General features: G+C 39.5%; 1 protein-coding gene across 1 annotated transcript in view; it reads left to right on the top strand.

Moving 5' to 3' along the window:
• Positions 1–14,025, top strand: part of LOC133663700 (ephrin type-A receptor 6-like) — a 36,334-nt gene that overhangs the window by 6,663 nt on the left and 15,646 nt on the right. Inside the window, exon 2 of the mRNA XM_062068383.1 lies at positions 9,806–9,961. Coding sequence (XP_061924367.1) covers positions 9,806–9,961 — 156 coding nt within the window. The remainder of the gene's footprint in view (positions 1–9,805; positions 9,962–14,025) is intronic.

Below are 14,025 nucleotides of genomic sequence, written 5' to 3'. Positions count from 1 at the left end.
AGTAAAACATGCTTGAAACTATTTTTGTCCAAATGTCCAAAACACACCCAGCAATGGTGGACAGGAAGGCGGGAAGAAGAGGGGAAAAGGCAGCCAAAATGGTCAAAAGTCCCAATTTTGTCCAAAATACCTCCCCGGGTTCCAGTCCCACGAGTCCCGCCGCCGGCCGCACAAGTCCCGGGATGCAAAAAAATTTCCAAAATGTACCGAGCAAAGTCCCACAGGAAGTGGGGGAGAAAAGTGAGAAAAGTCGTCAAAAGTCCCCAAAAATGTTCAAAATACCTACCCGGGTTCGAGTCCCACAAGTCCCGCCGCCGGCCGCGCAAGTCCCGGGATGTCCAAAATGTCCATAACACACCCAGCCGAGTCCCACGGGGAGGGGGGATAAAAGTTGGAAAAGTCGGCAAAAGTCCCAAAAATGTTCAAAATACACCCAGCAATGGTGGACAGGAAGGCGGGGAAGAAGAAGGGAAAAAGGCGGCCAAAATGGTCAAAAGTCCCAATTTTGTCCAAAATACCTCCCGGGGTTCCAGTCCCACGAGTCCCGCCGCTGGCCGCACAAGTCCCCGGATGCAAAAAATGTCCAAAATGTACCCAGCAAAGTCCCACGGGAAGTGGGGGAGAAAAGTGAGAAAAGTCGTCAAAAGTCCTCAAAAATGTCAAAAAATCTACCCGGGTTCGAGTCCCACAAGTCCCGCCGCCGGCCCGAGCAAGTCCCGGGATGCCCAAAATGTCCATAACACACCCAGCCGAGTCCCACGGGGAGGGGGAATAAAAGTTGGAAAAGTCGGCAAAAGTCCCAAAAATGTTCAAAATACCTACCCAAGTTCGACTTGTGGCACTCCAACCCGGGTGTGATTTTTGAACATTTTACCGACTTTTCTCACTTTTCTCGCCGCCTTCCCGTGGGACTTTGCTGGGCGCGTTTTGGACATGTTGGGCATCCCGGCCGGCGGCGGAACTTGTGGGGACTCGAACCTGGGTAGGTATTTTGAACATTTTTGGGGACTTTTGCCGACTTTTCCAACTTTTATTCCCCCTCCCCGTGGGACTCGGCTGGGTGTGTTATGGACATTTTGGGCATCCCGCGGCCATACATAAGATTTTATTTTAGAGTGTTTTACTTGTTTTAAGGGTTTTGGTCCTAAATGATCTCAGTAAGATATTACAGCTTGTTGCTGAGATTTGATGACCTATATTGAGTAAAACATGCTTGAAACTATTTTTGTCCAAATGTCCAAAACACACCCAGCAATGGTGCACAGGAAGGCGGGGAAGAAGAGGGGAAAAGGCGGCCAAAATGGTCAAAAGTCCCAATTTTGTCCAAAATACCTCCCTGGGTTCCAGTAACACGAGTCCCACAGCCGGCCGCACAAGTCCCGGGATGCAAAAAATTTCCAAAATGTACCGAGCAAAGTCCCACAGGAAGTTGGGGAGAAAAGTGAGAAAAGTCGTCAAAAGTCCTCAAAAATTTTCAAATTACCTACCCGGGTTCGAGTCCCACAAGTCCCGCCGCCGGCCGCGCAAGTCCCGGGATGTCCAAAATGTCCATAACACACCCAGCCGAGTCCGACGGGGAGGGGGGATAAAAGTTGGAAAAGTCGGCAAAAGTCCCAAAAATGTTCAAAATACCTACCCAGGTTCGACTTGTGGCACTCCAACCCGGGTGTGATTTTTGAACATTTTACCGACTTTTCTCACTTTTCTCCCCGCCTTCCCGTGGGACTTTGCTGGGCGCGTTTTGGACATGTTGGGCATCCCGGCCGGCGGCGGAACTTGTGGGAATCGAAACTGGGTAGGTATTTTGAACATTTTTGGGGACTTTTGCCGACTTTTCCAACTTTTATACCCCCTCCCCGATGTACTCAGCTGGGTGTGTTATGGACATTTTGGGCATCCCGCGGCCATACATAAGATTTTATGTTAGAGTGTTTTACTTGTTTTAAGGGTTTTGGTCCTAAATGATCTCAGTAAGATATTACAGCTTGTAGCTGAGATTTGATGACCTATATTGAGTAAAGCATGCTAACTATTTTTGTCCAAATGTCCAAAACACACCCAGCAATGGTGCACAGGAAGGCGGGGAAGAAGAAGGGGAAAAGGCGGCCAAAATGGTCAAAAGTCCCAATTTTGTCCAAAATACCTCCCCGGGTTCCAGTCCCACGAGTCCCGCCGCCGGCCGCACAAGTCCCGGGATGCAAAAAATGTCCAAAATGTACCGAGCAAAGTCCCACGGGAAGTGGGGGAGAAAAGTGAGAAAAGTCGTCAAAAGTCCCCAAAAATGTTCAAAATACCTCCCCGGGTTCGAGTCCCACAAGTCCCGCCGCCGGCCGCGCAAGTCCCGAGATGTCCAAAATATCCATAACACACCCAGCCGAGTCCACGGGGAGGGGGGATAAAAGTTGGAAAAGTCGGCGAAAGTCCCAAAAATGGTCAAAATACCTACCCAGGATCGAGTCCCACATGGAACCTTGTCACTCGAACCCGGGTGTGATTTTTGAACATTTTACCGACTTTTCTCACTTTTCTCCCCGCCTTCCCGTGGGACTTTGCTGGGCGCGTTTTGGACATTTTGGGCATCCCGGCCGGCGGCGGAGCTTGTGGACTCGAACCTGGGTAGGTATTTTGAACATTTTTGGGGACTTTTGCCGACTTTTCCAACTTTTATCCCCCCTCCCCGATGTACTCAGCTGGGTGTGGTATGGACATTTTGGGCATCCCGCGGCCATACATAAGATTTTATGTTAGAGTGTTTTACTTGTTTTAAGGGTTTTGGTCCTAAATGATCTCAGTAAGATATTACAGCTTGTTGCTGAGATTTGATGACCTATATTGAGTAAAACATGCTTGAAACTATTTTTGTCCAAATGTCCAAAACACACCCAGCAATGGTGCACAGGAAGGTGGGGAAGAACAGGCTAAAATGGTCAAAAGTCCCAATTTTGTCCGAAATACCTCCCCGGGTTCCAGTCCCACGAGTCCCGCCGCCGGCCGCACAAGTCCCGGGATGCAAAAATGTCCAAATGTACCGAGCAAAGTCCCACGGGAAGTGAGAAAAGTCAATAATTTCTGTACACATTAATATTTTGTAATTTTTTATTTACGTACCTTAAATGTTTCCAAGCGGTGTCTGTAACACGGCAGTAAAACGGCCGATCAAACAAAACAGAAGTCATGGTCATGGACCCACTAGCTGCGGAAGCTAGCTCTCCAATCAGCTAAACAGACTCAATAACTCCACGGTGACATTTTGGTAAATGTATCAAACTAAAACCATACAAAAAGAATGCCATTGTAAGTTAATAATACTAACACAGACACTCGTAAACGTGTTAGTTAGCATATTAGCTAACGTTAACGACGTTAGCTTGATTACATGACGATAGCACGTAGAAATATGCATGAAAACACTCCTACAGACACTCCCGATCTAAATTAACTTAAAAAAGAGCCCAATATAGAACACATTTTACATTTCATTGTTATAAAGGAAGATCTGCTCTTACTGGGTGTATTTTGAAGAGAAATGTTCCTGGGACTAGCTTGTACGGCCAAAATAAACCGTGTGATTAATCTGTGTATATACGTGATTAATCACATGAGTTAACCAGTTATTTGGGGCACTAAAATAATCACGTCCTGTACTTCCAGCTCCAAGTCCTGGTCCCCCACACACCTGTGTGCAGATCTACAGAAGGTAGCTGGACTGCTGTCTAGTTTACAACTGGCCGTTAAAAGCCGCACTAAAACTATATTGGCGCGTAAAACTGTCAAGAACACTCCGGCGATGAAGTCCTTCCTTTTCATCTGCGCTACTAACATCACTTAAACTCCTTAAAGGTTATTGGACTATTTATTACTCGGCTGAGAAGAAGGGAAGTCAGAAGGCGTGCGACTGGTCAAAAACCAAAGATTTGTTGATTTGTTTTGGAGGTTTGTTGGCGCTAAATGACTTCAAAGCTTTGTTTTTTATGTGGTTTGAATTGTTTTATTTCAGACATGTTGGAAAAGATACAATACGTAAAACATGAAAAACTACATATAAATATGGTATGCAAACGTGTGTGAAAAGGAGTAGGAAGAAGCATAAGTGATTGTTCATCTCCTAGCAACACTCCTAGCAACATTCCTTCATCTACTAGCAACATTCCTTCATCTCCTAGCAACATTCTTTCATCTCCTAGCAACACTCCTAGCAACACTCCTAGCAACATTCCTTCATCTCCTAGCAACACTCCTAGCAACACTCCTAGCAATATTCCTTCATCTCCTAGCAACACTCCTAGCAACATTCCTTCATCTCCTAGCAACACTCCTAGCAACATTCCTTTATCTCCTAGCAACACTCCTAGCAACACTCCTAGCAATATTCCTTCATCTCCTAGCAACACTCCTAGCAACACTCCTAGCAACATTCCTTCATCTCCTAGCAACACTCCTAGCAACATTCCTTCATCTCCTAGCAACACTCCTAGCAACATTCCTTCATCTCCTAGCAACACTCCTAGCAACACTCCTAGCAATATTCCTTCATCTCCTAGCAACACTCCTAGCAACATTCCTTCATCTCCTAGTAACACTCCTAGCAATATTCCTTCATCTCCTAGCAACACTCCTAGCAACACTCCTAGCAACACTCATAGCAACATTCCTTCATCTCCTAGCAACACGCCTAGCAACACTCCTAGCAACATTCCTTCATCTCCTAGCAACACGCCTAGCAACACTCCTAGCAAGATTCCTTCATCTCCTAGCAACACTCCTAGCAACATTCCTTCATCTCCTAGCAACACTCCTAGCAACACTCCTAGCAATATTCCTTCATCTCCTAGCAACACTCCTAGCAACACTCCTAGCAACATTCCTTCATCTCCTAGCAACACTCCTAGCAACACTCCTAGCAACATTCCTTCATCTCCTAGCAACACTCCTAGCAACATTCCTTCATCTACTAGCAACATTCTTTCATCTACTAGCAACATTCTTTCATCTACTAGCAACATTCTTTCATCTCCTAGCAACACTCCTAGCAACACTCCTAGCAATATTCCTTCATCTCCTAGCAACACTCCTAGCAACACTCCTAGCAACATTCCTTCATCTCCTAGCAACACGCCTAGCAACACTCCTAGCAATATTCCTTCATCTCCTAGCAACACTCCTAGCAACACTCCTAGCAACATTCCTTCATCTCCTAGCAACACTCCTAGCAACATTCCTTCATCTACTAGCAACATTCTTTCATCTACTAGCAACATTCTTTCATCTCCTAGCAACACTCCTAGCAACACTCCTAGCAATATTCCTTCATCTCCTAGCAACACTCCTAGCAACACTCCTAGCAACATTCCTTCAACTCCTAGCAACACTCCTAGCAACACTCCTAGCAACACTCCTAGCAACATTCCTTCAACTCCTAGCAACACTCCTAGCAACACTCCTAGCAATATTCCTTCATCTCCTAGCAACACTCCTACCAACACTCCTAGCAACATTCCTTCATCTCCTAGCAACAATTATTGCTGATGTTCAGGTCACAGTTTTATTTTATTTTATATCTCATATTACATTATTTTATTATTATTATTTATTTGTATTATTTTATTTTATTATTATTTATTATTATTTTATTTTATTGTTATTTATTATTATTTTATTATTGTATTATTATTTTTGAAATTATTGTATTATATTATTTTATTGTTTTATTTGAATTTGTATTATTTTATTATTATTTTTATTATTTTTTATTATTTTTATTATTATTATTTTATTATTATTAATTTATTATTATTATTATTTTATTTTTTTTTTTATTATAGCTGATATTACTTTATTTGTATTATTATTTTTACATCTCATATTACATTCTTTATTGTATGTATAAATATATTTAAACATGGACATCAAACAGAAATCAAACAAACATCTTGAAAGCCTTGATAGTCATGAGCATTGTTTGGAAAATTATTTTTTTTAAATTAATTAATTATAGTTACACATTACTTTCCATTCCTTATTGAATTAGGAATGGAATTACTCTTTAATAAAGGGAATTAGTTACTTGGGAAAGTAATAAACGTGTTACTTTCAAAAACAAAGGTGTTTCATGAGAGCAGAGTGTGTGTGTGTGTGTGTGTGTGTGTGGGTGTGTGTGTGTGTGTGTGTGTGTGTGTGTGTGTGTGTGTGTGTGTGTGTGTGTGTGTGTGTGTGTGTGTGTGTGTGTGTGTGTGTGTGTGTGTGTGTGTGTGTGTGTGTGTGTGTGTGTGTGTGTGTGTGTGTGTGTGTGTGTGTGTGTGTGTGTGTGTGTGTGTGTGTGTGTGTGTGTGTGTGTGTGTGTGCGTGCGTGCGTCAGTGAAAGCCCGCTCAGAGCGGTATTTTCGAATTACTGGAATAAAATATATTTGTAAATAGGACTAATTTCAATAATATATACATATATATATATATATATATATATATATATATATATATATATATATATATATATATATATATATATATATATGACAATAAAAATGTGTCATTCATTCATATATATATATATATATATATATATATATATATATACTAATTAATCATATTCAGTACTATACCGGCTCTAAAAAGTACCGGTCCGCCGCCATTTTTTGTTAAAATAAAGCCAATAATGCAATTTTTTGTGGTCCCCTTTATTCAGAAAAGTACAGAAAATAATCGAAATAATTTCAGTAGAGGTACCAAATATTGGTATCGGGACAATAATGTTTCCATATAGACATTATGACTGTAAAAAAATGTTATCCGACATGTACCATACATATTATGTTTTATTATATATGATGTATTTATGTATGCATATATATATATATATATATATATATATATATATATATATATATATATATATATATATATATATATATATATATATATATATATATATATATATATATATATATATATATGCATATGTATGTATTTATATATGTGTATGTATGTATGTATGTATGTATATATGTGTATAATATATGTGTATATGTATATATATGTATATATGTATAAACTGCTCAAAAAAGGGAACAGTAATATTTATATATACATATATATAATACATATAATATATATAATTACATTATATATATATATATATATATATATATATATATATATATATATATATATATATATATATATATATATATATATATATATATATATATATATATACTGCTCAAATAAAGGGAACACCAAAATAACACATCCTCTATCTGAATGAATGAAATATTCTTATTAAACATTTAGTTTTTCACATAGTTGAATGTGCTGACCACAAAATCACACAAAAATGACCAATGAAAATCAGATGTATTAAACCATGGAGGTCTGGATTTAGACTCACACTCTAAATTAAAGTAGAAAAACACACCAGTGGTCCCAGTACTGACCCCTAGGGGACGCCACACGCAATGTCCAAGCAAAAGTTATCCTAATGTCACAAAATGTAATGTAAATCATTACATTTTTTTAACAAACCACTGCCAATAAAACCTCATATTAAATCTTTTCATGACGACTTTTCAGATTTCTAATGCATCAACACGCACACAAATGATACAATAAGAGGTCACCGATGACTAGCTCTCCATTTTAGTCTTCCTCTCTGCAGAAAGACAGCACCTGTAGCTCCATTTTTCTATTTCATGACCACAATGTTTCTGCACCTCGTTAAAATGCTGAGGGAGGAATCCTAGATTGCTGTAGTGGATTCTTGCTCCAAAATCAATTAGCTGGTGGGCCACTAAAGAATAAATAATGGGACGAACGTTCACCGTTTGCTGAAACCGAGGTGCATCACAACACTGACTGGTTTCAGGGTCTAGTTTATGTTCCAGGCCGAAACCAGAGCAAGTTCTCGGTGATATATGTAGTAGGACTAAACCAGGGACGTCAAACTGGTTCTCATTGAGGGCCACATGGCATCTTCAGAGGGCAGTTTGTAACAGTGAATAATGTATGAATTCTGGATTTCATTATTCATTCATTATTTTATTTAATTAAAGTTAATTAAATTGGCCCATTTTTTTTTTTTAATTCGTGAATAGCGTCGCACACGGTAGCACAAAATGTTCCCAACTTAAAGTACCCCCGTCGGTGCAAATGAGACCTTTCCGACGGTATAACATATGTGGGGGCTCCTTGGCCGGTTCGTCACGTATTAATCGTAAGAGACAAAATGCGGGGAACTCGCCGCTTGTAACAGTGAATAATGTATGAATTTGCCTCTGGATTTCATTATTAATTATCAACATTAGCATGCGCACATTAAAATGCTAACACTTAGCACGTGTGCTAACAATGCCATGCTAACATTTAGCATGTGTCGCATATTAAGTAATATGGCTGTAAGGTGTATGGCTGCAGAAATGGAAAAAAAAAAAAGTGTAAAATTAGATGAAAAAGTTAGCAAGCTTAAGTTATCTTGCTGGCATGCTATCGTTTTCATGCTAACAGTTAACAAGTGTCACATACCAAGTTATATGACTCTGGGATAAACGGTTGCAAAAGTAGCTCAAACAGTTAGCATGCTGATGTTAGCAAGCTAACTTTAGCATGCTAACAGTTAGCTCGTGTTACATACCAAGTTATATGACTATAAGGCTGGGGAATTAGAGAAAAAAGTGTAAAATTAGCTAAAAAAAAAAATGTACCCATTAAATTGGCCCATTTTTTTAATTATTATTGAATAGCGTCGCCATGGTAACACAACATGTTCCCAACTTAAAGTACCCCCGTCGGTGCAATCGAGACTTTTCCGACGGTATAACATATGTGGGGGCTCCTTGGCCTATTCGTCACGTATTAATCTTGCTGGCATGCTATCATTTTCATGCTAACAGTTAACAAGTGTCACATCAATTAATCAATCAATGTTTATTTATATAGCCCTAAATCACAAGTGTCTCAAAGGGCTGCACAAGCCACAACGACATCCTCGGTACAGAGCCCACATACGGGCAAGGAAAAACTCACCCCAGTGGGACGTCGATGACATACCAAGTTATATGACTCTGGGGTAAATGGTGGCAAAAGTAGCTCAAAAAGTTAGCATGCTGATGTTAGCACGCTAACAAGCTAACCTTAGCATGCTAACAGTTAGCTCGTGTTACATACCAAGTTATGTAGAAGAGAATAGAATAGAGTAGAAGAAGCTGGCATGCTATCGTTTTCATGCTAACAGTTAACAAGTGTACCTGGTACCCTAGTTTGAAAACTATCAGCCAGTAATTTACAATGAACATTTTTTATGTATAAAGTACATTAAAAGGCACATTATCACATGTTTAATTGTTCAAGTATGAATATTTAGATAGAGGTGTGGAAGTCGCTTCCTAGCAGCTCCACTGTAGGAGTCAAGCGTGCAGGTTTTAACAAAGTTTTTATGTTTTTAACAAGATTTTTCCAAATGTTTTTCGGCATGTCGTGACGTTGTCGTCACCCCGGCTGCTTACTGTTAAAGACAACAGATGATTAGATTAACACTAATAATCTAGTCAGCTGTGTCTCGCCGTCAACACATGCCCAGCCCCTGTCCTGGTGCTCATCCTCAGTACCATGGACAGCGGCGGTGACTTTTGCTCCTGCAGGCGCGCTGATCGCACTTTCCCTCCACAAGAGGTCACTGATATAGTTTGCATAAATTGCTCCGTTTTTGGGGGGGGGGGGGGGGGGGGGGGGGGGGGTTATGGAGGGATGTTTGAGTCGGGTTGTTAGAATGAGACCGTCACCTGACCGCCATATTGACTTCCTCTCCGTCTCTCCCCAGCGTGCCAGCCAGGCTTCTTCAAGGCGTTTGCAGGCAACATCAAGTGTTCCAAGTGCCCGCCCCACAGTCACAGCTACGGGGAAGGTGCCGCCGTCTGCCGCTGTGAGCTGGGCTTCTTCAGGGCCGCCAAGGATCCTCCCACTATGGCGTGCACGCGTGAGTAGACGCACCTGGGAGGGGTATGAACACAAGCAGGTGGATGATATCAAAGTAGACGTTCCGTGGTGACGGGGGGGAGCGACAGGACTTGTTTCTTCAGCATTGTCCACACGTTTAAGTCAGGACTATGGCAAGGCCATTCTAAAACCTTCATTCTAGCCTGATTTAGCCATTCCTTTACCACTTTTGAGGTGTGTTTGGGGTCATTGTCCTGTTGGAACACCCAACTGCGCCCAAGACACAACCTCCGGGCTGTTTTTAACATTGATTGATTGGTTGACTGAAACTTTTATTAGTAGATTGCATATTCCGTACAATTGACCACTAAATTGTAACACCCGAATACGTTTTTCAACTTGTTTGAGTCGGGGTCCACGTTACTCAATTCATCAATTTTTATGAAAAAACATGAATGTTCTGAACCAGGTGAAATTGTTGGCGGTGGAATTTTTCAAATCAGTCGAGAAATGTTGAATCGAGAAAGGGTATTACGGAATTCCTGGAATTTTGGGAAAAATGGGAATTTTTCCAGTTCAAAAAAACAACTTTGTTTTTTGTCCTGATTAAAAGGAATGTCCGGTTGAAGTGGGTTGAAAAATGTGGACGGAGTAGACGACAGAAAAAACGATTTGAAAAAAATTTATTTTTGGGAATTCCTGGAATTTTTGGGAACTTGGAAAAATGATGGTTTTCCAGTTCAAAAAACAACTTCGTCTGATTAAGAGGAATGTCCGGTTGAAGTGGGTTGAAAAATGTAGACGGAGTAGTCGACAGAAAAAACGGTTTGAAAAAACTGGATTTTTGGGAATTCCTGGAATTTTTGGGAACTTGGAAATTGGAAAAATGATAGTTTAATATCCAGCATGAGTGGAATGTGTTGAATGACCTGAAAGAGTTGAAATGGTTGGCGTTGGAATTTTTCAAATCGGTCGAGAAATGTTGAAGTAGTAACATGTTGAATTGAGAAATGGTGTTATGGAATTTCTGGAATTTCGGGAAAAGTGGGAATTTTTCCAGTTCAAAAAACAACTTTGTTTTTGTCCTGATTAAGAGGAATGTCCGGTTGAAGTGGGTTGAAAAATGTGGACGGAGTAGTCGACAGAAAAAATGGTTTGAAAAAATTGATTTTTTGGAATTCCTGGAATTTTTTGGGAACTTGGAAAAATGATGGTTTGAATATCCAGAATGTTGGAATGTGTTTGAATTGGTTGAAACATTTTAGAACTTGTGGACTTTTGAAAAATGGCCAATTCATTTTGAATGGGAAAAATGTCCTGCAAAACCTGGAATTCTGGGAAATCTGAATGACTTGAAATGGTTGGCATTGGAATTTTTCAAATCGGTGGAGAAATGTTGACGTAGTAACATGTTGAATCGAGAAAGGGTATTACGGAATTCCTGGAATTTTGGGAAAACTGGGAATTTTTCCAAATTAAAAAACAACTTTGTTTTTTTTCCTGATTAAGAGGAATGTCTGGTTGAAGTGGGTTAAAAATGTGGACAGAGTAGTCGACAGAAAAAACGGTTTGAAAAAACGGGATTTTGGGGAATTCCTGGAATTTTTGGGAACTTGGAAATCGGAAAAATTATAGTTTAATATCCAGGATGAGTGGAATGTGCTAAATGACCTGAATGAGTTGAAATGGTTGAAGTTGGAATTTTTCAAATCGGTGGAGAAATGTTGAAGTAGCAACATGTTGAATTGAGAAATGGTATTACGGAATTCCTGGAATGTCGGGAAAACTGGGAATTTTTCCAGTTCAAAAAACAACTTCGTCCTGATTAAGAGGAATGTCCGGTTGAAGTGGGTTGAAAAATGTAGACGGCGTAGTCGACAGAAAAAACGGTTTGAAAAAACTGGATTTTTGGGAATTCCTGAAATTTTTGGGAACTTGGAAATTGGAAAAATGATAGTTTAATATCCAGATGAGTGGAATGTGTTAAATGACCTGAATGAGTTGAAATGGTTGAAGTTGGAATTTTTCAAATCGGTGGAGAAATGTTGAAGTAGTAACATGTTGAATTGAGAAATGGTATTACGGAATTTCGGGGATTTCGGGAAAAGTGGGAATTTTTCCAGTTCAAAAATTAAGAGGAAAGTCCGGTTGAAGTAGGTTGAAAAATGTGGACGGAGTTGTCGACAGAAAAAATGGTTTGAAAAAAATGGATTTTTGGGAATTCCTGGAATTTTTGGGAACTTGGAAAAATGATGGCTTAAATATCCAGAATGTTGGAATGTGTTTAAATTGGTTGAAAATTTTTAGAACTTGTGGACTTTTGAAAAATGGCCAATTCATTTTGAATGGGAAAAATGTCCTGGAAAACCTGGAATTCTGGGAAATCTGAATGAGTTGAAATGGTTGTCGTTGGAATTTTTCAAATCGGTGGAGAAATGTTGAAGTAGTAACATGTTGAATTGAGAAATGGTATTACGGAATTCCTGGAATGTTGGGAAAACTGGGAATTTTTCCAGTTCAAAAAACAACTTTGTTTTTTGTCCTGATTAAGAGGAATGTCCGGTTGAAGTGGGTTGAAAAATGTGGACGGAGTAGTCGACAGAAAAAACGGTTTGAAAAAAATGGATTTTTGGGAATTCCTGGAATTTTTGGGAACTTGGAAAAATGATGGTTTGAATATCCAGAATGTTGCAATGTGTTTGAATTGGTTGAAAAATTTTAGAACTTGTGGACTTTTGAAAAATGGCCAATTCATTTTGAATAGCAAAAATGTCCTGGAAAACCTGGAATTCTGGGAAATCTGAATGAGTTGAAATGGTTGGCGTTGGAATTTTTCAATTCGGTGGAGAAATGTTGAAGTAGTAACATGTTGAATTGAGAAATGGTATTACGGAATTCCTGGAATGTCGGGAAAACTGGGAATTTTTCCAGTTCAAAAAACAACTTCGTCCTGATTAAGAGGAATATCCGGTTGAAGTGGGTTGAAAAATGTAGACGGAGTAGTCGACAGAAAAAACGGTTTGAAAAAAATGGATTTTTGGGAATTCCTGGAATTTTTGGGAACTTGGAAATTGGAAAAATGATAGTTTAATATCCAGGATGAGTGGAATGTGTTGAATGACCTGAAAGAGTTGAAATGGTTGGCGTTGGAATTTTTCAATTCGGTGGAGAAATGTTGAAGTAGTAACATGTTGAATTGAGAAATGGTATTACGGAATTCCTGGAATGTCGGGAAAACTGGGAATTTTTCCAGTTCAAAAAACAACTTCGTCCTGATTAAGAGGAATATCCGGTTGAAGTGGGTTGAAAAATGTAGACGGAGTAGTCGACAGAAAAAACGGTTTGAAAAAAATGGATTTTTGGGAATTCCTGGAATTTTTGGGAACTTGGAAATTGGAAAAATGATAGTTTAATATCCAGGATGAGTGGAATGTGTTGAATGACCTGAAAGAGTTGAAATGGTTGGCGTTGGAATTTTTCAAATCGGTGGAGAAATGTTGAAGTAGTAACATGTTGAATTGAGAAATGGTGTTACGGAATTTCGGGAATTTCGGGAAAAGTGGGAATTTTTCCAGTTCAAAAAACAACTTCGTCCTGATTAAGAGGAATATCAGGTTGAAGTGGGTTGAAAAATGTGGACGGAGTAGTCGACAGAAAAAAACGGTTTGAAAAAAATGGATTTTTGGGAATTCCTGGAATTTTTAGGAACTTGGAAATTGGAAAAATGATAGTTTAATATCCAGGATGAGTGGAATGTGCTAAATGACCTGAATGAGTTGAAATGGTTGAAGTTGGAATTTTTCAAATCGGTGGAGAAATGTTGAAGTAGTAACATGTTGAATTGAGAAATGGTATTACGGGATTTCGGGGATTTCGGGAAAAGTAGGAATTTTTCCAGTTCAAAAATTAAGAGGAATGTCCGGTTGAAGTGGGTTGAAAAATGTGGACGGAGTAGTCGACAGAAAAAACGGTTTGAAAAAAATGGATTGTTGGGAATTCCTGGAATTTTTGGGAACTTGTAAAAATGATGGTTTGAATATCCAGAATGTTGCAATGTGTTTGAATTGGTTGAAACATTTCAGAACTTGTGGACTTTTGAAAAAT

This window comes from Entelurus aequoreus, linkage group LG13, assembly GCF_033978785.1.
Source record: "Entelurus aequoreus isolate RoL-2023_Sb linkage group LG13, RoL_Eaeq_v1.1, whole genome shotgun sequence".
Taxonomy (NCBI): Eukaryota; Metazoa; Chordata; class Actinopteri; order Syngnathiformes; family Syngnathidae; genus Entelurus; species Entelurus aequoreus.
Note: the sequence above shows the minus strand (reverse complement) of the source record. Positions and strands in the feature narration are given on the sequence as shown.